At 49.4% G+C, this 27,099-nt stretch overlaps 1 protein-coding gene across 1 annotated transcript in view; it reads right to left on the reverse strand.

Annotated features, from left to right (window-relative positions):
* LOC144936304 (homeobox protein CDX-1-like) overlaps positions 1-24,215 on the reverse strand; it is a 47,024-nt gene extending 22,809 nt beyond the window's left edge. The window contains exon 1 of the mRNA XM_078863402.1: positions 23,810-24,215. Within this exon, the coding sequence (XP_078719528.1) occupies positions 23,810-24,215 (406 nt within the window). The remainder of the gene's footprint in view (positions 1-23,809) is intronic.
* Positions 24,216-27,099: the final 2,884 nt, after the last annotated feature.

Genomic DNA, 27,099 nt, shown 5'->3' on the forward strand with positions numbered 1-27,099 from the left:
TGCGTAGGAAAAAATTAAACGGCGTTTTTGGGTTTAGATCGCGTTATTTATAAATGTGTCGTAACCCTCCACCACCCGACACGGCCAATCAGTAAAAAAGTATCATGTTGACAAAAGACAAATAGTTCACTGCTTTAGCCCACCGGTGTGTTGAAGCGTGAAACCACAACTGAAAAAAAAATGTTGAACTGAAAAAAATAAAAAAAATAAAAAATAAAAATCACGACGTTTCGGAGGCAACACAAGCTTCCGTCTTCAGGTGGCACCCCCGAAACGTCGTGATTTAATTTATTTTAATTTTATTTTTTACCTACGTGACTTTACCGAAAAAAACAACGAGTATTGTTCGTGTCGTGTCCGCCGTTCCGCCGCCGTTAACTGCACGGTTAATGGTGTGGATTGCAGGCCACACTCACCCTACGATGGGCATCCACGCATCTCTACGGGTCTCTATGTAGTTGTGTGCGTCTCTATGCATCTCTATGAGTCTCCATGGACTCACCGTGTGCTCCATCGTGTGGGTTGCACGGACACGGTCGCGCTCCTTGTGGCGCGTGTCTTTCACGTGTCTCCAATGCGTCTCCGTGTATCGCCATGAGAGTGTGTAGGTCTCCATGTGTCATCTGTGTGCGACTCGATGAGTCTCCGTGGCAAGGCCGTGGCCATGGAGTCAACATTGGGAGGGACCAAATCTTCCACGGGGTCTGGGCCCCCCCCCCCCCCCCAGAAAAAAAAATCTAAATTTGAAATCGAATTTCCTGCCCATTTCCTGCCTAAAATATTAAAAAATTCACTAACACACATGTGATGGACTTTTTATTTATGTTTTACAATAATGTCTAATAGTGTATTGTATTACATTGAACAGTTTTTTCTTTTTTTACCTTTTCTTGTTTCATTGTATGTAATGGCAGAGATTAGGGATTAATAAAGTACAAGCATAACCACAATCATATAAACATAAATCTATTTGATAGCAAAAAATTTGGGGGGGGGGACATTTTGAGCATATTTGAATATTGGGGGGGGGATGTGCCCCCCCCCCAATATCTATTACAATGACGGCCTCGCTCCGTGGGTTTACTCTGTGGCCCGTGGTCTGAGTTGCGTGGCGACGATCGCAAATCTCTGGCGCGCGTGTGTTTAATTTCCTTGTCGCAAAGGGGGTGTGCACATGGGCCTCTTGGTGAACGTCAAAGCCAAAGGCTGTGCGGTGTCTGGGGTCTCGAATTCGATATATTTTTGTCTGGATGTTCGCGTTGTTCCGCTCTGCTCGCCAGGCAGGAGAGTGCGTGGATGGGAGTGGAGTGAGATGAGAGTGGAGAGGTAGGAGAGTGTGTGAAAGGGAGTAGAGTGAGATGAGAGGCAGGAGAGCATGTGGAGGGGAGGTAGAGTGAGATGAGAGGGGAGAGGTAGGAGAGTGCGTAGAGGGGAGTGGAGTGAGATGAGAGGGGAGAGGTAGGAGAGTGCGTGGAGGGGAGTAGAGTGAGATGAGAGAGGCAGGAGAGTGCATGGAGGGGAGTAGAGTGAGATGAGAGGGGAGAGGTAGGAGAGTGCGTGGAGGGGAGTGGAGTGAGATGAGAGGGGAGAGGCAGGAGAGTGCTTGGAGGGGAGTAGAGTGAGATGAGAGGGGAGAGGTAGGAGAGTGCGTGGATGAGAGTGGAGTGAGATGAGAGGGGAGAGGTAGGAGAGTGCGTGGAGGGGAGTGGAGTGAGATGAGAGGGGAGAGGTAGGAGACTGCGTGGAGGGGAGTGGAGTGAGATGAGAGGGGAGAGGCAGGAGAGTGCGTGGAGGGGAGTGGAGTGAGATGAGAGGGGAGAGGCAGGAGAGTGCGTGGAGGGGAGTGGAGTGAGATGAGAGGGGAAAGGCAGGAGAGTGCGTGGAGGGGAGTGGAGTGAGATGAGAGGGGAGAGGTAGGAGAGTGCGTGGATGAGAGTGGAGTGAGATGAGAGGGGAGAGGTAGGAGAGTGCGTGGATGAGAGTGGAGTGAGATGAGAGGGGAGAGGTAGGAGAGTGCGTGGATGAGAGTGGAGTGAGATGAGAGGGGAGAGGTAGGAGAGTGCGTGGAGGGGAGTGGAGTGAGATGAGAGGGGAGAGGTAGGAGACTGCGTGGAGGGGAGTGGAGTGAGAAGAGAGGGGAGAGGTAGGAGAATGCGTGGAGGGGAGTAGAGTGAGATTAGAGGGGAGAGGTAGGAGAGTGTGTGGAGGGGAGTAGAGTGAGATGAGAGGGGAGAGACAGGAAAGTGTGTGGAGGGGAGTGGAGTGAGATGAGAGGTAGGAGAGCGCGTGGATGGGAGCAGAGTGAGATGAGAGGGGAGAGGCAGGAGAGTGCGTGGAGGGGAGTGAGATGAGAGGGGAGAGGTAGAAGAGTGCGTGGAGGGGAGTGGAGTGAGATGAGAGGGGAGAGGCAGGAGAGTGCGTGGAGGGGAGTGGAGTGAGATGAGAGGGTAGAGGCAGGAGAGTGCGTGGAGGGGAGTGGAGTGAGATGAGAGGCAGGCAGAACAAGGCCACGGGGAGTCTTTACTTGTCTCTCTTAAAACGTGTAACTTTCACATTTTTCCCTACTTTATTGACTCACCAATTGCATCCCCCCCCTCCCCTCTCTCGTCGCGGGCCCTAATTGCCCCAACATTTATAACCGAGCTCGTTTCGCCAGCCATTTATATCGCCATTCACGTAACTGCCCAGGGAAGTCTTCAGCCAGACCCTCCGCAAACTCCACAGCCCGTCACGTGACCTGTGCACCTCTGTAACATTGACTGCGCCGCAAACGTTAAGACCACTAACGCCGATGATGCATAATTATAGACCGTGCGTGTGTACACACGGCAGCTGTTAAGGGTCTTATGCACTTGCACTACTTGCCTATGAGTCGGACGTCGTCAGATTTCACGAGCTCAGCAAGGGTTGAGCCTGGGGAAAGTGTAGCCTTGGTTCTTTCGGTAAAGTCACGTGGAAGGGAAACAATAAAATAAGAATAAAAATGTATATATTAAACAATAAAATCACAACCCTCTTCGTCTCATCAGCAGAGTCAGCCTTTGCGAAAGTGCTTCCATTGGGTGACCCCAACAGTTAGCTATGTTCGGTAAAGTCCCGTAGGTAAAAAATAATAATAAAAATAAAGAAATAAAAAAATTAAATTAAATATATTATTATTTTAAATTTGTATTATTTTTTACCCACGTGACTTTACCGAGTATGATTCCTTGCAGTCACGAAAGCTTCAAATCTAGAATTGACCCCGACAATCTGAACACACACAAGTTGCCGTAAGGCTGCCCGCAACGCGCTCTGTGGGAATGCCAACCGCTGACTTCCACGTGGTGGGAAGTCAACAGTGGGCATTCTCTACGTCGTAGTAGTAGTCGCAGTTAGTGGTGGCGGTATTCAGTTAAAATAAACACTCTCCAATAAGCGACTGTGGATGGCTCTGGTCCTGACGACGCAACGCGCCGATCCGCAACTACGAACGGAGACACCGCGGCGGCGATGATGATGATGATGATGCAACTCCTCTGACTGCTGGCGCGGTCGTCTTGACTTGAGCACCGCCTCAATATGACATCGCAGTTGCAACTCTGCATCAGAAGTAGAAGCGGTGGTAGTATGCTCAGAAGGGCGACTTTTGTTTCGCAAAGGCTGACACTGCTGATGAGACCAAGAAGGTTGAAACCGGCCCAGAGTTTTGCCTTGCCGAGACAAATGCTGCTGGTGAATAACATCGGTCTGGAAAGCCGCTAGGCCGATGGGCTGAGATGTTAACTACCTCGCCTGGAACACAGGAGGTTGTGGGTGCGATCCCGACCCTGACGCCTGCTGCTGTATATTTGGAGTTTGCGTCTCTCTCTCATCATCATCACGGTGGCTAGGAGATGTTAACTACCTCGCCTGGAACACAGGAGGTTGTGGGTGCGATCCCGACCCTGACGCCTGCTGCTGTATATTTGGAGTTTGCGTCTCTCTCTCATCATCACCACGGTGGCTAGGAGATGTTAACTACCTCGCCTGGTACACAGGAGGTCGTGGGTTCGATCCCGACCCTGACGCCTGCTGCTGTATATTTGGAGTTTGCGTCTCTCTCTCTCATCATCACCACGGTGGCTAGGAGATGTTAACCACCTCGCCTGGTACACAGGAGGTCGTGGGTTCGATCCCGACCCTGATGCCTGCTGTATATTTTGATATAAGAATAGGTTTTACCCTTTCTGGTAAAAAAACAGATGCTAAGATGATAAAACACCAAACAGAAACCGGAGGATGCCTTTTGTCTGTTTGAGACTCGGCTCTAAAGAAAGTTATCTCTGGTGTGGACCAATCAGTTTCAAAGACAATGCATCATTTCCTGCCATATCGTGTTTTTTGTTTGCATATTCACCGCAAGTATGTGTGGCTATTGCAGACACGATTCCTTGCAAAAATAGTTTTCTGTTTGGTGTCTAAACGTCTTAACGCAACAGTTTTATTGCCAGAACGGGTAAAACCTATTCTTTTTTCGATTTAAAGCTTTCGTGACTGCAGGGATTCATCTTCTTGGTTCTTTCGGTAAAGTCACGTAGAAGGGAAATAATAAAATAATAAAACTAAAACATCATAAAACAATTCTCACGACGTTTCGGCCACAACGCAAGCAGCCGTCCTCAGGTGAAGAACAGGTCTGTCGGGAAGACAGTGTCTGAATGTCTTTCCGACAGACCTGTTCTTCACCTGAGGACGGCTGCTTGCGTTGGTGACCGAAACGTCGTGAGAATTATTTTATTATGTAAAAAAAAATATTATTTTATTATTTCCCTTCTACGTGACTTTACCGAAAGAACCAAGAAGACCTATTCTTATATTTTGATACTGGCAATGGAGGTCCCGTGATGGACATTTGGAGTTTGCGTGTCTGGTCTCTCACCGAGGTCGCGTGGATTTTTATCCGGGTCCTCCGGTTTTTCCATCACGAATTTAGAATCGACGTCGCGCGTTTAGTTTGGCTGCTATGAATGTCCACGTGCTGATAAGCCACTTCGTGTGCCGTGGCCAGCTCGCTTCTGAAAGAAGAGCCCACTACAGTCAAAACAAATGTTTTGCTGTGGTTGTCCCACCTGATGACGGAAGCTTGTGTTGCCTCGTGATTGAGTTATTTTTATTTTATTTACACCTACGCGACTTTACCGAAAGAACCAAAGAGTCAAGAGCTATATAGTTCAGTGGGGCCTTACCTAGTAATATTAAAAAAAAATGTCAATTAGTAAATAGTATTCTTAGCTCGATAGACGGAACGGAGTTCATGCAACTTGTAAACATCCAAGTATAATAATTGGTTTTTTACCCTTCTATCTGGCAACAAAACTGACACCTTATTACAAGGAGTCATGTTTACATAGACCACAATACCTGTAGTCACAATGCAAACAAAAAACACATAACTCTGATAATGATATGCACTGTCCTTGAAGTTGATTGGTCCACACCCGAGACAGCTTTCCTTAGAGCCTAGTCTCACATGGGTTGGACCAGATCTGTCTCGGATGTGGACCAATCAACTTCAAGGACAGTGCACATTATCAGAGTTATGTTTTTTGTTTGCATTATGACTGCAGGTATTGTGGTCTATGTAAACATGACTCCTTGTAAAAAGGTGTCAGTTTTGTTACCAGATAGAAGGGTAAAAAAACAATTATCATATTTTTACTGGCAAATGAGGTTCCAATGGCACCCAAGTATAGTTACAGGCGCAGCCCTGCAAGTGCTCCATCACGCCTCTGCTGGCCGAAGTGCTTCCACTCTACCAGGCGACTTGGCCTGCTCTTTCACGCGTGAGTTCAGGCGTCGTGGAGGTGGTGAGAGATGCCCACACTTCACCCTACCCAATGGGATTGACTATATCACTGTGCTGGGACACATTTTTACTGCTGGGGGGACAGAGGCTGAGTGAGGGTGAGCGTGGGGGGGGCGATGCGCTTGGGCAGGATTTCAACTGCTACGTCGAGAGCTCGAACCGAGCCTGCGCCCTCTGGAGTTTTAAATCCAGGCCGTGTTCATCATCATCGTCGTGCCAACCACGGTGACAATCCAATCCCTCCCAGCGTCTTGATATTCGGTGCGCAATTGACTGGACACCCATGTGAGAAAAGAGCTTCGTAGCTCATCGGATTCCTCCGGGGATAAATACAGATTCTGATTCTGAATGCAATCCACGCTTCTGATGTGCAAGACGTATAGAAGTCATTGTGTACGCGCGTGTGTGTGTGTTTCTCTCTCTGGGTGCCGTGCTAATATCCGCACACGCGTGTTCGCGTGTGTATGTGCGTGTGCGCGTGTGCGTGTGTGTGCGTGCTCGAGTTGACTGGCGTGTTTGCTCGGAAAAAGTCCAAGGTTGAAAGAGGTTCAATTTTACGACCGGCGGAGTCTAACCACCCGCCCGCCTACCCAGCCACGTCGCACCCCTCCTTCCCTTCCCCCCTCCAACTCTCCTTCTACCTACCCGCCACCTCCTCTGTTATTCCCAGGTCTCCATTCAAAGGGAACGCGGGTGACGGTGGCGGGAGACAACGAGTCATTGGGTTCAAAACGTCTCTCGACACGAGAGGAATCCGATGAGCTATGAAGCGCTTTGTTGATCGACGTCCAGTCGGGGCACGGGGTCAGAACGTTGCCACAACAACAACAGCAACAACAGCAGCAAACAACACAACAACAGCAGCAAACAACACAACGACTCGATGGGAGAGCGAGGTATAGAGAATGCAAAGAAATAACTTAACAAAATAAAATCTACAGATGAAACTAAACTTTGTTTTTGTACACTCCCAGACATTAACTTCTTTTTCAGAAGCGACATGCCCACGATTGAAAGCTCCACAAAGCGGCTCATCGCGTGGAGATTCAGAGCGGCAAACTAATCTCGATGCACGTTTGTAAACGTGGAGGGAGAAAAGACCCCGAGGACTCTGAGAATTAAACATGCACGCGATCCACGGGGTGAGAGAGAGAGACGAAAACTTCCAGTATGAGCTGAACGATGCATGGCTGAGTGTTGCGTAGCCATGCGCCGATTTTGTGGGGCAGTTCCCGTTTGTCGTGTCTCTCTCTCTCTCTGTCTCTCTATCTGTCTCTGTCTCTCTCCCTGTGTCTCTCTGTCTCTCTCTGTGTCTCTGTCTCAATCTCTGTCTCGCTATCTCTGTGTGTCTCTATCTGTCTCTGTCTCTCTCTGTGTCTCTCTCTGTGTCTCTCTGTCTCTCTCTGTGTCTCTCTCTGTGTCTCTCTGTCTCTCTCTGTGTCTCTGTCTCTCTCTGTGTCTCTGTCTCTCTGTGTCTCTCTGTCTCTCTCTGTGTCTCTGTGTTTCTCTGTCTCTCTGTCTCTCTTTATACTACACTAGTACGGGAAACAATACACTACATACACTACACTATACACACTACAATACTGTCTACTACAATACTATACACTACACTATACACACTAGACGACTGTACACACTGCACTATACACTACATACACTACACTATACACACTACAATACTGTTTACTACACTACACTACTACACTATACACAGCACTATTACACAACTATACACACTATACACAATACAATACTATACTACACTACATACACTACACTATACACACTAGACGACTGTACATACTACACTATATACTACACTACATACACTACACTATACACTACACTACATACACTCTACTATACACACTACAATACTGTTGACTATACTACACTACTATACACTACATACACTACACTATACACTACACTACATACACTACACTATACACTACACTAAACACACTACAATACTGTTTACTATACTACACTACTATACACTACATACACTACACTACAATACTGTTGACTATACTACACTACTATACACTACATACACTACACTATACACTACACTACATACACTACACTATACACTACACTATACACACTACAATACTGTTTACTATACTACACTACTATACACTACACACACTACACTATACACACTAAACGACTGTACACACTACACTATACACTACACTACATACACTACACTATACACTACACTATACACACTACAATACTGTTTACTATACTACACTACTATACACTACACACACTACACTATACACACTAAACGACTGTACACACTACACTATACACTACACTACATACACTACACTATACACTACACTATACACACTACAATACTGTTTACTATACTACACTACTATACACTACATACACTACACTATACACACTAAACGACTGTACACACTACACTATACACTACACTACATACACTACACTATACACTACACTATACACACTACAATACTGTTTACTATACTACACTACTATACACTACATACACTACACTATACACTACACGACATACACTCTACTATACACACTACAATACTGTTTACTATACTACACTACACACACTACACTATACACACTACACTATACACACTACAATACTGTTTACTATACTACACTACACACACTACACTATACACACTACACTACTATACACACAACACGACATACACTACACAATACACACTAGACGACTGTACACACTACACTATACACTACACTATACACGACGTCACACTACAACACCCTACTGACATTGACAACTCATTTAGAACTGCTTGGCGTTTAGTTTTGTTGTCCACGTCTGTCGAGGTACGGTGCGACAGAAGTTCAACACGCTCAGTGTATCGATTCACGACCTACGCACATCGACATCAACAACATCGTCATCGTCGTCATCGTCGTCATCGAGATACAACAGCTCGGGGTTGGTGGCTTTGCGGCGTGCGTGCAGCCGCGAACCGCGGTGACCTCGACTCGCATCGCCGCTCACGGAGCCACAGCCGCCGATCGAACACTCCTGAGCCGGTCCTGAGCCTCCCCTAGGTGGACTCAGCCTCAAATGAGTAGCTGGTGCGGAGTGGAAACATCGCCACCGGTGGAGACAAAGGCGGCCGGGCGTGGTGCTGGCCACCCATTCCCCCCTCGTCTGCCGTGCCGGCCTTCATAGGTGGTGCTTCGCGAACAGCACTTGCCCAAATAAGCTGTTAAAGGCTATCGGGGTGATCTTTGTCTGTGTGTGTGTCGGTGTGTGCGTGTGGCAGGTAGTGGAGCGGTGGTGTAGCGGTTAGCGCGCTGCGCTATGAACCCGGCGACCCGGGTTCGATTCCCGTTCACGGCCAACACCAATGACGATTATCTGAACCGGTCCTGGGCTTCCCCTAGGTCGACTCAGCCTCAAATGAGTGCGGTGTGTAAACATCGCCACCGGGGAGACAAAGGCGGCCTGGGCGTGGTGCTGGCCACCCACCCCCTCGTGTTCCGTGCCGGCCTTCATAGGTGCTGCTCGCTAACAGCACTTGCCCCTCAAACTGCGTTCAAAGCTACACGGGGGGGATCTTTGTCTGTGGCTTGTTGCGTGCAAGCGAGACGGGTCGTGTTCACGTGGACACGTGGAGTAGACGGGGCTGAGCAGGAGTTGACACGCCGACTGCGATGTGAAGAGAAATAACGGCGGTGAACAGGAATCGTTTACTGGGGGGGGGGAGGTGGTTTAGATCGCGTAAATGTTTCGTGGAACCCGCCTCCACCCGACGCCGGCAATGAGCAAGGCTTGCCACGTCGTTAACTCGAATTGTCAATGTTCTCGTGGGTTTACTCTCTCCAGCGCACCGGTGGTGCTGAAGCAGTGACTACTTGGCACGTTTTGTTAACGAAGGCGAGGTGTTAACTACCTCGCCGTGTACGCAGGAGGTCGTGGGTTCGATCCCGACCGTGACGATGCCTGCTGCTGTATATATCGAGTCTGCGTGTCTCTCTCTCTCTCTCCCCGTGATTTTTCTCCGGGTACCTCCGGTTTTTCTCTCCACATTTCGAATCGACATCACGTGTTCAGAGTAGTAGGCTGCTTTAAATGTCCACGTGATAAGCCACTTCGTTGGGCTATCGTTTGTGGCCAGGTGGCTTCTGAAAATGGTCAAATAAAAATTGTTAAAAATCACTTGTCTCTCTCACTCTCTTTGACACATATATATGGGATCTTTCAAAGGTTGATCCAGTTTCTTCCTTGGCTTAGGGTTTTTTTAGTGCGTTCGACAACGTGTGGATAATGCAAGCCGTGAGTGTGTACGCTTACAACTAAACAGCACGCACGCATCTGGGACTATCTCGACCACAACGATAGCCGGCCTCTACTGAACGCGATTACAACCCGCTCTGCAGAGATGCGGTGTGGAAGCCGCCACGTACGTATGTACGTACAGGGACTCCACTACTTACGAACGAGTTCGGTTCCCGAGGTCTGTTCGTATGTCGATATGTTCGTAAGTCCATCTTTACTCCTGTCGATTCCGAACATGTTGTACGGTGTGTACACTAAACACTGAGAATGGCTTTAAAGGTGTATTATCTCGTGTAGATGTAGATGCCACCGGTTCTTCATTAGATGCCACTGGTTCTTCACGTTCTATAGATGTAGATACCACTGGTTCTTCACGTTCTGTGGATGTAGATGCCACTGGTTCTTCCCTTTCTGCAGATGTAGATGCCACTGGATTGTCGCGTTCTGTAGATGTAAATGCCACTAGTTCTTCACGTTCTACAGATGTAGATTCCACTGTTTTTTCACGTTCTGTAGATGTCACTGGTTCTTCACGTTCTGCAGATGTAGATGCCACTGGTTCTTCACGTTCTGCAGATGTAGATGCCACTGGTTCTTCGTGTTCTGCAGATGTAGATGCCACTGGTTCTTCACGTTCTGCAGATGTAGATGCCACTGGTTCTTCACGTTCTGCAGATGTAGATGCCACTGGTTCTTCGTGTTCTGCAGATGTAGATGCCACTGGTTCTTCACGTTCTGCAGATGTAGATGCCACTGGTTCTTCGTGTTCTGCAGATGTAGATGCCACTGGTTCTTCACGTTCTTCAGATGTAGATGCCACTGGTTCTTCACGTTCTGCAGATGTAGATGCCACTGGTTCTTCGTGTTCTGCAGATGTAGATGCCACTGGTTCTTCACGTTCTGCAGATGTAGATGCCACTGGTTCTTCATGTTCTGCAGATGTAGATGCCACTGGTTCTTCACGTTCTGCAGATGTAGATGCCACTGGTTCTTCACGTTCTGCAGATGTAGATGCCACTGGTTCTTCACGTTCTGCAGATGTAGATGCCACTGGTTCTTCACGTTCTGCAGATGTAGATGCCACTGGTTCTTCGTGTTCTGCAGATGTAGATGCCACTGGTTCTTCACGTTCTGCAGATGTAGATGCCACTGGTTCTTCACGTTCTGTAGATGTAGATGCCACCACCCCCATCCATCGCGCAGCGGTTGAACTTACGACTCTCAGTCCGAACAGGCAACTGGACATACGGACAGGTTTGTTCGTATCTCTGAAAGTTCTTAAGTCGAATCTTCCTAAGTAGAGGGGTCCTTGTAACTTGATTTGAAGCTTTCGTGACTGCAGGAATCCATACGCTTTGGTTCTTTTGGTAAAGTCACGTAGGTAGAAAAAAGAATAGATCACGACGTTTCGATCGCAACACAAACAATCGTCATCAGGTTGTTGTTGTTGTAGTTTGTTGTTGCTGTAGTTGTCCCACCTGATGACGATTGCTTGTGTTGCGATCGAAACGTCGTGATCTATTATTATTTCTACCTACGTGACTTTACCGAAAGAACCAATGAGGAAGTATAAGTGTAAGAGGAAGTACAGCAAGTAGGTCGATGACCTTTCTGGGTTTTATCTGTTCTCTCCTCGGCACGAAAGATGTCGTCGTTGTTGTTGTTGTTGTTGTAGTAAAAGTAATTGGTCAATCATCATAATCCAGGACCCTCGTGAAAAACGAATCTTGAGACTCAGCCAGACTGTCCTAAGGCCCTTCGTAAAATGTTATTACGAATGTTGTTATGGATACGTGCCGTTATGCCACCGCAGTTTCTTTAACATTTTTTAACCACCCAATTATGGACAAGGGAGCCTTCTTGAAGACCCCAGGGAGAAACAGCCCTGGCTGGTCTCTCTGTTACCACGACGAGTATACTGCACTCAGCTACCCCGATACATCCACACGTACCCTGGTGTAGCGAGTGGACTACTGCACTCAGCTACCCCAATACATCCACGTGTACTGGTACTGCTCCACTCAGCTACCCTGATACATCCACACGTACCCTGGTGTAGCGAGTGGACTACTGCACTCAGCTACCCCAATACATCCACGTGTACTGGGACTGCTCCACTCAGCTACCCCGATACATCCACACGTACCCTGGTGTAGCGAGTGGACTACTGCACTCAGCTACCCCAATACATCCACGTGTACTGGGACTGCTCCACTCAGCTACCCTGATACATCCACACGTACCCTGGTGTAGCGAGTGGACTACTGCACTCAGCTACCCCAATACATCCACGTGTACTGGGACTGCTCCACTCAGCTACCCCGATACAACCACGCGTACTCTGGTGAAGAGAGTGGACTACTGCACTCAGCTACCCCGATACATCCACGTGTACTGGGACTGCTCCACTCAGCTACCCTGATACATCCACACGTACCCTGGTGTAGCGAGTGGACTACTGCACTCAGCTACCCCAATACATCCACACGTACCCTGGTGTAGCGAGTGGACTACTGCACTCAGCTACCCCGATACATCCACGTGTACTGGGACTGCTCCACTCAGCTACCCCGAAACAACCACGCGTACCCTGGTGTAGCGAGTGGACTACTGCACTCAGCTACCCCAATACATCCACGTGTACTGGGACTGCTCCACTCAGCTACCCCGATACATCCACACGTACCCTGGTGTAGCGAGTGGACTACTGCACTCAGCTACCCCGATACATCCACGTGTACTGGGACTGCTCCACTCAGCTACCCCGATACATCCACACGTACCCTGGTGGAGAAAGTGGACTGCCCCACTCAGCTACCCCAATACAACCACGTGTACTCTGGTGGAGCGAGTGGACTACTGCACTCAGCTACCCCAACACAACCACACGTACCCTGGTGGAGCAAGTGGACTGCTCCACTCAGCTACCCCAATACAACCACGTGTACTGGGACTGCTCCACTCAGCTACCCAGATACAACCACGTGTACTGGGACTGCTCCACTCAGCTACCCCGATACAACCACGTGTACTGGGACTGCTCCACTCAGCTACCCAGATACAACCACGTGTACTCTGGTGGAACTAGCAGACTACTGCACTCAGCTACCCCCCCTTCCCCCCTCCGATGCTACCGTGAGTTGGCTGACGACATCAACCGTGCGGTTGTAGCCCTGCTGCTACTCCTGCTGACTCCGTGTCTCGACTGGACATCTGGTTAAACAAAAGAGCTTGTTAGCTCATCGGATTCCTCGGGCATAACCAGAAATGATGATGTTTTTCTTGTTTGTTCGAACGGCGCAGAAAATCACGAGCAGCTCTTGTGGACAAGTGGGTCACTAGAACGTCAAAGCTTCACGTTCCGTCTTAGAGAACGGCGCGAGTCGAGGGAATGGTTTCAATCGACCGCCGATATCTCGCACTGAGAGTTCACCCTCGGTTGAGCGGTGACATCCACCACCTGCGCTCGATATGATTGCATATGCACACATCTACGTATGGTGGGCGTAGGCGTGTTGAACGTCTGTCTCGCCGCATGGAGACAACCGTGGCCGATCGTCGGCGGCGTGGGGAAGGACAAAAAACTAAACACGAGCAGATCCAAATGGGTTGTCAATGTCAGTAGGGTGTTGTAGTGTGAAGTAGTGTAGTAGTGTAGTGTGTGTAGTGTATAGTAGTGTAGTGTATAGTGTAGTGTGTATAGTAGTGTAGTGTGTATAGTGCAGTGTATGGTTGTGTAGCAGTGCTGTGTATAGTGTAGTGTATAGTAGTGTAGTATAATAAACAGTATTGTAGTGTATAGTGTAGTGTATAGTTGTGTGGTAGTGCTGTGTATCGTGTATTAGTGTAGTGTATAGTAGTGTAGTATAGTAAACAGCATTGTAGTGTGTATAGTGTAGTGTATGTCGTGTAGTGTATAGTAGTGTAGTGTGTATAGTGTAGTGTGTATAGTAGTGTAGTGTGTATAGTAGTGTAGTGTGTATAGTGTAGTGTATGGTTGTGTAGTCTTGCTGTGTATAGTGTAGTTGTGTATAGTAGTGTAGTATAGTAAACAGCATTGTAGTGTGTATAGTGTAGTGTATGTAGTGTATTGCATACTGTACTAGTGCAGTATTGAGTAGTGTAGTATGTATGTGTGTATGTTGAACTTCTGTCACACCGTACGTTGCTAACAGTGGCACATCGTAGCTGCTGGGGGAAGGGCAACAAACTAAACACTCAAAGCAGTTCTAAATAAATTAGTTTTGAGTCTAGTTTTTAAAGTGCAAAGCTTCAATCTCTTCCGAATATCGGAAGGCAGAGCGTTCCAGACGGCCGCTGAAGCGACCGTCTTTGTTCGATGTTGAACTTCTATTAGATTACCGTACAGTCAATGTAGGCCCCTTTCTCAATATACTACTGAATAGTGACATTTCCACACCGTGCCGGTAAGGGGGGGGTGGTGGTTGTTGTTGTTGTTTGACCATACTTCACCACGCTGGTCAATGCGGATTGGTGAAATACAGAACAAGATTGTATTTTAGATAATAACAACCACCACGTTCTTCAGTAATGGAGCTCAACCACTAGAATGTGGCTTCGATTCTCTCACCCGGTGAGACCGATCGTCGCATTCCAATGGACAATGTTGAGTTATTGTTTAAAAAACTGACAATTATTTGTCCGCGCAACATTAAACCGCGTAGCTACATGAGCAGTCGTGCGGCCTGCTACACGGAGTGTGTTTGATTGCCATCATCATCAGCAGCAGCAGCAGCGGCATCAGCAGCGGTATCAGCAGCGGCGACAGCCAGAGTCACTCCACTGCTGGACGAAGCAATATTCGCAGTGGACGGAATAACGGGTTTCTCTCTCTCTCTGTCCCGTCGAGCAGATCAAAAAATCCCGGAGCGTCTTAAACATTACTAAGTTCGATGATGCCTTAAAATAGCCCAGATGCAATACAAACGTTGCTGGGATTATTGATCTCCGTGTCAGCAAAACAGAAAAAACGAGTTCCGTCGTGAGCGACGCTCGCACGCAAAGGACGTTTGGACTCCAGCGAGGGGAGCGGTGGCGCCGCGGTTAGCGCACCGCGCACAGCCAACATCGTTGGCGGATATCTGAACCAGTCCTGGCTCCTGCCCCCCGCCACCACCTCCCCCACTAGGTCGACTCAGCCTTAAATGAGTACCCGGTGCGGAGCGTAAACAGCAACGCTGGGAAGACAAAGGCGGCTGGGAGAGGTTCTTGCCATGGCACTCCTAGTGCGCCCTGCCGGCCTGGATAGGTGCTCGCGAACAGAACTTGCGCCAAGAGTTTGTTCGAGACTACCTGGGGGAGCTTTGCCTATGTCTCTGACGTGCATTGCGTGTGAACCTGTCCCAATGCAGAGCGAGTGAGCGAGTGATCGATGCTGTGGCTGGACATGCGTTACGCATTCAAAACAACTCAATCCTCAATACTAATCTCAAGCGTTGTTGTTGTTGTTATGATCACACTCATGATTAACATTCGTATTACTACACGACGCGACGTGATGTTACAGCGCGCACTCTCACGCTCTGATTAATTATTTAAAATGTATGTAAATGACGAATCGCAGTTGTTATTTTCCGTTGAATATGATATAAAATATATCGTTTCAAATCATTATTAATTGTGTTGTTATTTTAACTGCAGTTCGAGCGTGAGTTTAATGTGCGCTTGAGTGCTGGGTGTATTTCGATTTGCTCCGCGGGTGATGATCCTGTGTAGCCAGTTGCCCGGCAATGTTCCAAGTCCGTGGTGCTACTTGGCAGAGGTGTGGACTCGAGTCATGTGACTTGGACTCGAGTCAGACTCGAGTCATGAATTTGATGACTTGCGACTCGACTTGGACTTGCATAACAATGACTTTGTCCCACCTATAAGATGTGGACTCGAGTCATGTGACTTGGACTCGAGTCAGACTCGAGTCATGAATTTGATGACTTGCGACTCGACTTGGACTTGCATAACAATGACTTTGTCCCACCTATGAGATGTGGACTCGAGTCATGTGACTTGGACTCGAGTCAGACTCGAGTCATGAATTTGATGACTTGCGACTCGACTTGGACTTGCATAACAATGACTTTGTCCCACCTATGAGATGTGGACTCGAGTCATGTGACTTGGACTCGAGTCAGACTCGAGTCATGAATTTGATGACTTGCGACTCGACTTGGACTTGCATAACAATGACTTTGTCCCACCTCTGCTACTTGGACAGCAGCATCAGCAGCAGCGGCAGCATCAACAACAACATGCATACACGTCAACACTGCAGACAACGAGTACGGCAGGCTCCCCAAGTAATATGGCACAACTAATAAATTGTACGACTAGCACTAACACACTTTAGTTTATTTTACCAGGTAAGGCCCCCCACTGAGCTGTGTGGCTTTTTTTTCAGAAGCGACCTGGTGATCACAAATGATACCTCGCATCATCACGTGCAAATGTACAGCAGCAGCCAAATCCTATAAACGCGTGGTGATGTTGATTCTAAACGTGGAGGGGGAAACCTGGAGGAACCCAGAGAAAAATACACGCGACCACGGAGAGAGAGAGAGACGCAAACTCCAAACACACAGCAGCAGGCGTCAGGGTCGGGATCGAACCCACGACCTCCTGTATACCAGGCGAGGTAGTCAACATCTCCTAGCCACCGTCATGATGATGAGAGAGAGACACGCAAACTCCAAATACACAGCAGGCGTCAGGGTCGGGATGGAACCCACGACCTCCTGTACACCAGGCGAGGTAGTTAACATCTCCTAACCACCATGATGATGATGATAATGATGAGAGAGAGACGCAAACTCCAAATACACAGCAGGCGTCAGGGTCGGGATGGAACCCACGACCTCCTGTACACCAGGCGAGGTAGTTAACATCTCCTAGCCACCGTGATGATGATGATAATGATGAGAGAGAGACGCAAACTTCAAATACACAGCAGCAGGCATCAGGGTCGGGATGGAACCCACGACCTCCTGTACACCAGGCGAGGTAGTTAACATCTCCTAGCCACCGTGGCCATCCCTGTGTGGTTCAACGATGTGTTGAATTGTCGTTAACGAGACAACCTCATCTGTATGAGAACAAGAAGCTCCAGATGAACCTGGCGACCCGGGTTCGATTCGCGTTCAGGGCCAACACCAGTGACGATTATCTGAACCGGTCCTGGGCCTCCCCTTAGGGTCAACTCAGCCTCAAATGAGTACCTGATGCGGTGTGTAAACATCGCCACTGGGGGAGACAAAGGCGGTCGGGCGTGGTGCTGGCCACCCATCCCCTCGTGTACCGTTCCGGCCTTCATAGGTGCTACTCGCTGACAGCACTTGTCCCAACAGTCTTCTACAGGCTATACAGGGGTGGGGGAGATCTTTGTCTTTGTATATTGTCTAGTCTAACAGTGGCATAAAACACATGACGCGCATCGAAAACGACAGCGCAAGACGTGTGAAGTGTGGGGTGGGGTGGGGGCAAAGAGGCGCCAGAAACACACAAAGGCGGTGGGATACGGATACAAAGTCGGCACTCTGATTTTTAACGGAGCGATGTTGAATTCAACTCATGGGCAGGCGCCACGATGGATCGGTCGCTTCGCGAGTCTGAGACGGGGTAGCGACGGATATTGAAGGCTGGGGGGAGGTGGAGGATTCCATCCAGCAGTGGATATATCACGGCTGATCACAGTATTCTCACAAGAACTATTATTACATTCACGCGATATAACAAAAAAAAGATGTTAGATTAGGGGACACAAAAAAACAAGGAACACCAATCAGTCACTGTGCTTGTGCCAGGCTAGGTGCACCCTGTTGACCGTCACGTGGAGCGTGAAAAGTCTCGCCGATGGCACGGAGGTCACGGGACAGACTCACTGAGATGCACCACCGACAGATGTTGCCACCTGTGCCACCTCCCCCCCCCCCGCTCTCGACTGTGCCAACCTAAGCAGACCCACAGTCCATCACCTTTACAAAGGTGGCACGCGCACACAACATGTCGGGGGGTACGCGTAAGCCCCTGCCGTGTTGAACACGCGCACACGTTCCACCCGTTACTTAACGCATGCGTGTATGCATGCCTACGCCTCTAGCACGGTTGGCAACGTACGGCGCGAAGGAAGTTCAACAGACACGCACACGTACAGTCTGCAGTGGTGGGGTCGGGGGTTAGCGCACATCGCGCCGTGAAAGCCGGGCCACCCGAGTTCGATTCCAGGCCACGTCTGACCATCAGTGGCGCGCGGGATGTCGATCGATTCCCGGCCCTCCCGCTCACCTGCCACAGCCCGCTTTCCTCTCCCTTCGCCAGACCGCATTGACCAGCGCGGTGAAGTATGGTCAAACAGCCCACCGTGACTGGCGACGCCTCCATCTCGACGTGTTGGGTTGGCGAGGGGCTGTATACCGTGAACTGTTCAAAAGATGATGCGCTCCGAACACGCGTGGAACAACAAGTGGATACGCGGGATAATTGTGAGTGAGCCATGTGAGCTGCAAATTCGGCGCAATGTTAGCGGCGTCTTTCCTAATAGCGTCGCCAGATATTTGTTTCCCACCATATAAGTATATATATATAAAACACACAAAAATCACCGAATGTAATGACTCGCTTACCACCCCCCCCCCCCCAACGTTGCGGTCTCGTGGATGTTGGATTCACTCACAGGGGGATGACGAGGCCAGGCCACGGCTCGATACTGTCGGTTGTTGTTGTTGTTGTTTTTTCTCTGTGCCAGATGCCCCTTTTGTCTGAGCCGCCAACGGGGGGGGGGGGAGGGGAGGGCTTGCAGGCTGCGGCGAACATTCAAGTTGCGAACCGCGCTGCGGCATCCCGCTACGCGCCCGCGAGACGCGTCAATCGCCTCCCCGTGGCGAGTGCGACGCCGAGGCTCACAAAAAGCCGCACGAAACGTCGGTCCCTAAAACGGCGGGCGGCGGTTTAACGCGTTGCGCGCGCCCATTACAAGTGGCGCATAGACGCGAAATAATCGCAAGCCTGATTTACACATTCTAGATTTGAAGCTTTCGTGGCTGCAAGGATTCATATTCTTAGGTTTTTTTCGGTAAAAAAATTCAAATTAATAAAAATAAAATGAAAAATAAAAATCACGACGTTTCGGAGGCAACACAAGCTTCCGTCTTCAGGTGGAACAGTCATCTGATTACACACACTATATATTCCGATGCGTATACAACACCCCATTTATCATCCTCATAATCATAAAGCCCGGGACGGGTATATTTTAACACATACTCGCATATATATAGATACTAACACACATACATACAGAGATACCTCGTGTAGCCTTAACAGACTGTTGGGGCAAGTGCTGTTAGCGAGCACCTATGAATGCCGGCACGGAACACCTGGGGGTGGGTGGCCAACACCACGCCCGGCCGCCTTTGTCTCCCCAGTGGTGATGTTTATACGAGGCAACCATTTTGAGGCTGAGTCAACCTAGGAGATGCCCATGACCGGCTCAGACAATCGTCACTGGTCGTTGGCCGTGAGCGGCAATCGAACTCGGGTTACCGGTTTTTTTTTATCCCAGCGCGCACACCGCTGCACCACACGTATTGGAATCCATACACGCACACACACACACATATATATACACCCCCAGCACATACATTCAACGCGACAAAGATCTTCTGTGTTGAACTGAACTCGTGCGGGAAGCGCTGTTAGCGAGCACCTATTAAGGCCGGGGTGGTGGGTTTTTTTGTTTGTTTGCCGGCATCTTTCACCCACGCTGGGACCGCCTCTGTCTCTCTCGTGCAGACGCTCATCATCACGCCGCACCAGTCACCTATTTTAGGCCGAGTCGACCTAGGCGACGGCCAGGTCAGGTCCAAGCTCCGCGTGGGTGTCCACTTTGGGTTGCACGCGGCCTGGAATCGAACTCAGGTTCGTGGCGTGGTGCGCCAACCACCGGTACGATATTCCAGGACAGTAGTTGCGTTTGTGACTGCGTCTTTATGAGATTGTATTGACAATGCCGTAATAAAATCACACGCTCAAACGTTACAATATAAAGCGTACTGAAGTGGTGATTAATTGGCACGTTTTTGTTATTTTTTTCACGCGACAAATTCTTACTAATTGGCTGTGCCGGGTGGTGGCGGGTTTAACGACACGTTCATCTTCATTGCGATCTAACCCCCCAAAAAAACACCTTTGGTGCGTGGATAATATTGGTCGCAGAAGCCGACTGCTTACTGACGTTTACATCAACAAAAATTGTGGATTCATCTTCTAGGTTCTTTCGGTAAAGTCACGTAGAAGGGAGATAATAAAAGAATAATAATAAAACATAATAAAATAATTCTCACGACGTTTCGGCCACAATGAAAGCAGCCGTGAGAATTGTATTATTTTATTATGTTTTATTTTTTATTATTTTATTACTTCCCTTCTACGTGATGACTTTACCGAAAGAACCAAGAAGATGAATCCCTGCAGTCACGAAAGCTTTACATCGAAACTTTGTGGAGTTTGTTTTTGATTCTTCGCCCTCCTCGCAAACCCATCCACTCCTTTCCCTGACGCTCCCCGACCCCCTGGTGACCTCTCTAGGTGCCCTCGATCGCGGTCACTCATTCCTCTATCCGTGCACTCTCCACCGCAATCTTTGTCAAGCGTCTTGAGTGAAGGCGCTCTCAAACGAATATGAAATTATATACAAGCTAAACGCCAATTAGTTACTACTTGAGACCGGAAGCAGGTGGATTGCTTCACTGCGGTGTTTTTTTTTATTTTCTGGAAGATTTGCTGGTTTATTTAAAGACGTTTCTGTTGCGCGTCGTCGCTTTAAGATGTTTCTTTGTTCATAGTTTTGTTTGTTGCGGTTGCACCCGACTCAAGAGACGCATGGCTCACAGGCCGGACCTAATAAATGAAACTTGAAACTTTAACTGTTCCCGTAAATCGCCCGATGATGCTGCTTGATGCAATCACCAGCGAAACGTCGTACTGCTCAAATTGCAAATGCTGTGGATATACTCTCCAACACAGCGGTGGTGCTGAAGTGGTCACTAATTGGCGTTTCGTTCACGTGACAAATCCATTAATAATTGGCTGCGTCGGGTGGCGGAGGGTTACGACACATTTATACTTACGCGATCTAACCCCCCCCCCCCCCCCCCAAAAAAAAATTATTCTTCTTGGTTCTTTCGGTATAGTCACGTAGAAGGGAAATAATAAAATAGTAAAAATAAAACAAAATAAAATCATTCTCACGACGTTACGGCCACAACGCAAGCAGCCGTCCTCAGGTGAAGAACATGTCTCTCGGGAAGACAGCGTCTGAAGATTAATCCCTGCAGTCACGAAAGCTTTAAATCGAAATAAACCCTTTATTGTGAATAATATTGGTCGCGAAAGCCTGCGGCGTGTTCAACTGAGATTACACGACCCGCCACGGTCGTCTGGGAGCACCTACATTAACTCAACTAACTTTTATTTCGCCGGCTAGAGCCCGCTGAACTGTGATCTATTCTCAAGAGGCGAGCTGGCCACACATGCTGATAGCTCTTGGTCCAAGTGGATCATATCATTATCATCATCATCACGGTGATCATCGCGTGGGAGTTTATAGTAGCTACCAAATCATCTGGACGCGAGTTTATTCTAAATGTGGAACGGGGGCGGGGGGCGACCCGGAGAACAATCCACACGACCACCACGTAGAGACACAGGGAGAGAGAAAATAGCACGTGGAGACACAGACACACAAGGAGAGAGAGAAAAACACGTGAAGGCAGAGACACACAGGGAGAGAGAGAAAGACACACGTGGATAACTCCAAATATACAACAGCAGGCGTCGTCAGGGTCCGGGATCGAACCCACGGTTTCTCCTGCGTATCCGGCGAGGGAGTTAACATCTCCTCGCCACGGCAGCATTGATGCAGTATAACCAAAACTCTGGAGAGGTTTCGAGACGCGGTGCATCGTCAACAAGAGCGAGGCTTGTTTAAATCAATGTTACTGGACGTCTGTTTATAAAATGAGCTTTATGGCTCATCGAATTCCTCCAGAACAGATGAAGATAAATGATTCTGATTCTGAATGCCGGTGCACGACCAGATGTGATCATCTTCGGAACTCAGAAGGCCGGGGTAAGACAGTCTAATGGGAGCTTCAGGGTAACTCTTGTTCAGTTTTTAGCCAATTAAAGGGATAACTGTTTAACAAAGACAAAGATCCCCCGTATAGCCTTAACAGACTGTAGAGGCAAGTGCTGTTAGCCGCCTTTGTCTCCCGAGTGGCGATGTTTACACATCGCACCAGGTACTCATTTGAGGCTGAGTCGACCTAGGGGAATCCCCGGGACCGGTTCAAACAATCGTCAGTGGTTTTGGGCGTGAGTTGGAATCGAACTCGGGCCGCCAGGTTCGTAGTGCAGCGCGCTCACCGTTACGCTATCGTCTCCGCACGCACACGCGGACATCTTCAATTAGCCAAACAAAATGTTGGGGCTATCGCTGTTAGCGAGCACCTATTAAGGTTGCCACCAACGATAACAAAACATCACCTAAAGTATCGTCTTAAGATTCAGTTGCACTCAGACGCAATGTCGGCCCTTGTGCCAGGCTAGGTGCGCTTTGAGGCCACGTGAAGTGTTTGAGGTTTCGCTGACAGGAGGTCACGGGACAGACCCCCACGTGGTCTGTGTCGAACACAGCTTCCACTCGAATCGCAGTGCTGGTGTTCGTGCCAGGCTAGGTGCAGTTGTCATCACGTTTGTGATCCACACACACACACAGAGATCTCGCGTATCTCACCTTACATACTCGATAGGCTATTGTACATCTAGCGAGCACGCCCGCCTTTGTATCGCGAGTGCTGACATTGATACCGAATCCGAGTCTTTATGTAGACGGGAGGAATCCGATGAGCTATGAAGCTCTTTATCAATGGGGCGTGAGTCACAAGCAGACAACGCACAAGCAACAACACTCATCCAAGTCTGATTCGCCCTAAGGGAACGTCCGGCCCGCGGGCCATATAAGGCCCGCAAATGAATTGTCTGTTCCAGCCATCACATTAGGGGGTGAGTTAATTAAATGTTTGACCAAATATAGCGGGCTAATTGTTAAGTTGATCATTTTTCATGACACGCGAATGGATGTTATAAATATCCAAATGGATTTTATTTTTCGATTTAAAGCTTTCGTGACTGCAGGGATTCATCTTCTTGGTTCTTTCGGTAAAGTCACGTAGAAGGGAAGTAATAAAATAATAAAAATTAAACATAATAAAATAATTCTCACGACGTTTCGGCTACAACGCAAGCAGCCCTTGGCAGAACAAAAAGGTTCCCCATACCTGCGCCTAAGGAAAGGAAAACTCCGAACGGGAATTGACACCACTCCCCACCGATGGCGTGCCCGTGGCCGGGAATCGAACTCAAGCAACACACACACACACAGACACACCTGAGCACGCGCGCGCGTGCACGTGCTCAGGTGTGTGCCGATAGCATAGACGCGTTCGCACCTCCATTTGCCGGTTGTCCCGCCTTCTTGACCCACTCGAATCCACCTCCTTTCTGGAGACCAACTCCAAGATGCCCGATTCCTACACCACCAACACCGCCGCCGCCACCTCCACCGCCTCCACCACCTCCACCACCTCCACCGCCACCACCAGGTCCGCCTGGCCCCAGGGAGGGCATCACGGAGCCACCGGCAGTTTGCACGGGCCCGAAGTCGGCCGACGGCGAGTAGAACACTTGACCAGAGTGCAGCGACGTGGGGATGGTGCCCGGTGGTGCCAGGGCGAATCCGTGCCAGTCGTCGCGCGGCTGAGCCACGTAGGGGTGAGGCCACGAGGTGGACTGCAGGCCGTGGTGGTCGCCGGGAGCTGTGTGGTAGCCGGGCGGATAGTCCGGATGGTGGTGGTGGTGCGGGTGGTACTGCGGTGGCACCGCGAAGTTGGTCGGTGGGCCCAGGTTGATGTTGGGTGGACGCGAGCTCGCGAACATTGGCGGCGTGGCACCGTTCGGGTCCTTCTCCTGCAGCCGGTAGTTGATGTACATTGTCACTTTTTGTTTGTTGGTGGTGGTGGTGGTTGGTTGTTGTTGTTGTTGGTTGTTGTTGTTGTTGTTGTTGTAAAAATGGCTTTTTTGCAAAGTTGGTGTGAGATTGATTGAAGGTGCTGCTCCTGCTGCTGCTGCTGCTAAACCAAGCAACTTTGGGAAATAAGTTTATATCAAACTGGTTGTTGTTGCTGTTGTTGATTTGTTGTTGTTGATTGTTGCCTAAACAAAAACGACAGTTTAGTTGTGCAGAACTGTATCTCGCACTTGACGCCGATGGTGCTGATGGCGATCGTCTCCTATCAGACGCCGGAAAGTTGCACAGCAGTTAGCGTCACACTCGGAACAGCCCAAGCAGCGTGTTGCCGTGTCAACCACGCGTTGTTGTTGTTGTTGCTGTTGTTGTTGTTGTTGTGGCTGTTGTTGTTGTTAAATACAATGTTCCCGTCCAAGCCTTGGCAATAGGCAGCTATGGTTGCAGTCGATGTGTAGACACAAACAACAGTCGCCGTTTAGGAATTGTTGTTGTTGTTGTTGATGATGATTATTTACGAAAGCGTTCCCACGTCAAAACGTCCACCACGTCTACCCGCCACGCTAAATCTTGCCGGTGTGTATCTCCCACAAGGTGAGGGTGGTGGTGGTGGTGTGGGGGTGGGTTGTACCGTGGGTATCTGTCCCACGTTGGTCTCTACCAGGGCCTCCTTCTTGTTGCCGCAGCGAACCACGACGCACCGACCCGACCACCCGCACTCCTCGCGACAACTGTCAAGAATGTGTCAGCGTATTGAGCTGTTATGACAAACGCACGCACACGCACGCACACGGACGCACGCACGCGCACGTATATTTCTCAACAGGCGTCTCAACGGTGCAATACACCCGTGTGCGCGCGCGTGTGTGTGTACGTGTTTGTGCGTGCGTGCGCGCGTGTTTGCGTGCGCGCGTGTGTGTGTGTATATATATAAAAAGAATTCAAGATTACAGAGGGCCGGCCCAATAACGTCGCCCTTCCCTTCGACGTGACTTTAAAACGAACCTGTTGGCGATCGGGCGCGAGATAAGGCGCTGCAATCATTAACGGAGCTTTACGACCCGGCAGCGGGCGATGATCGAGAGCACGGCTTGCACGGATAGGTGCGACGTGACGTGGGCTATTGGGGCGTAGGGGGTTGTTAAAGGAACGATATTGCCACGTGGGGGTGTGGGGGGGTGGCGAAGGGGGGGTGGGGGGGGTCTTGGGGAGGGAGGGAGGTGGACCGCGCGGTTTTCTTCACAGGAGATGCGACGGGCGGCCCAAGCGTCTGAAACTCCAGCCGACAGCGACCTGCAGTTCAACTCCGTTGCGTGGGTGTGTGTGTCTGTGTGTGTGTGTGTCTGTGTGTGTCTGTGTGTGTCTGTGAGTGTGTCTGTGAGTGTGTCTGTGTGTGTGTATGTGTGTGAGTGTGTCTCTGTGTGTGTGTGTGAGTGTGTCTGTGTGTGTGTGTTTGTGTGTGTGTGTCTGTGTGTGTGTCTCTATGTGTGTGTCTGTGTGTGTGTCTGTGTGTGTCTGTGTATCTGTCTGTGTGTGTCTGTGTGTGTCTGTGTGTGTGTCTGTCTGTGTGTGTCTCTGTGTGTGTCTCTGTGTGTGTTTGTCTGTGTGTGTCTGTGTGTCTGTCTGTGTGTCTGTCTGTGTGTGTCTCTGTGTCTGTCTGTGTGCGTCTTTGGATCGAGCAACTACGAAGGCCACCGCTGTGGCACACGAGGTGGGGGGGGTGGTGAGTTGGTCGCTCGCTAACAGCACTTGCCCCTACAGTCTGTTAAGGCTATACGGGGGATCTTTGTCTTTGTGTAGGTGTCTGTGTGTAGGTGTGTGCCATGAACCATTCGACCCCAGTTCGATTCCCGCTCACGGCCACCAACACCCAGTGACGATTATTATCTGAACCGGTCCTGTGCCTCCCCTAGGTCGACTCGGCCTCAAATGAGTATCTGCTACGATGTGTAAGCATTGCCACGAGGAAGACAAAGGTGGCCGGGCGTGTTGCTGGCCACGCACTCGCTCGCGTGCTGTGCCAATCTTCGCAGATGTTCGCTAACAATCCTTGCCCAACACTCTTTAAAGGCTATACCGGGGGGGTGGGGGGATGAATCTTTATCTTTGCCAGTGAGTCTTTGTCTTGTGAAAGGTGGTTCTAGATTTGAAGCTTTCGTGACTACAAGTATTCATATTCTTAGGTTTTTTTTCGGTCAAGTCACGTAGATAAAAAAAAAAATTACACATGAAGACGGAGGCTTGTGTTGCCTCCGAAACGTCGTGATTTTTATTTTATTTTTTATTTTACTTTTAGTAATTTTAATTTTAATTTTTCACCGACGTGACTTTACCGAAAAAACCTAAGAATTTGTGAAAGGTGCTCGCTCAGAGCACTTGCCCACACCGTCTCTCTGGCTGCACGGGGGACCTTTGTCTTATTTGTTGTGAGCGTGCGCGTGCGTGTGTGGCATAGTGTCAAAGTGCACCTGGCCTGGCACAGGCGGCTAAAGGCGTTGGCTTAGTCGATAGTCAGCTGGTGCATGTGCCAGGTAAGCTGATTCCACACGGTGACTTCCTGCCTCAAAAGTGCACCTAGCCTGGCACGCCCCATGCCCCCCCCCGCCGCCGGTGTTGGGTGAGAGGAGGGGGGGCGAATTTCGCGCAGTGCTTCCAACTCGGAGTCGTTTTTGTTGAGTTTTTGGCCACCCGAATTCGAACCGAGGCTCCAAACCTTTGCGCGCTTTGGGGCAGTCCATAAATGACGTCACGCTTCTAGGGGAGGGGGGGGGTTCAGACATTTGTGACGATGTGTGACGAGGCGGGGGGGGGTGAGAAGTGTGACGTCACATCAAAATGCGCAACTTTCAA

Source organism: Lampetra fluviatilis, chromosome 15, assembly GCF_964198595.1.
Source record: "Lampetra fluviatilis chromosome 15, kcLamFluv1.1, whole genome shotgun sequence".
Taxonomy (NCBI): domain Eukaryota; kingdom Metazoa; phylum Chordata; class Hyperoartia; order Petromyzontiformes; family Petromyzontidae; genus Lampetra; species Lampetra fluviatilis.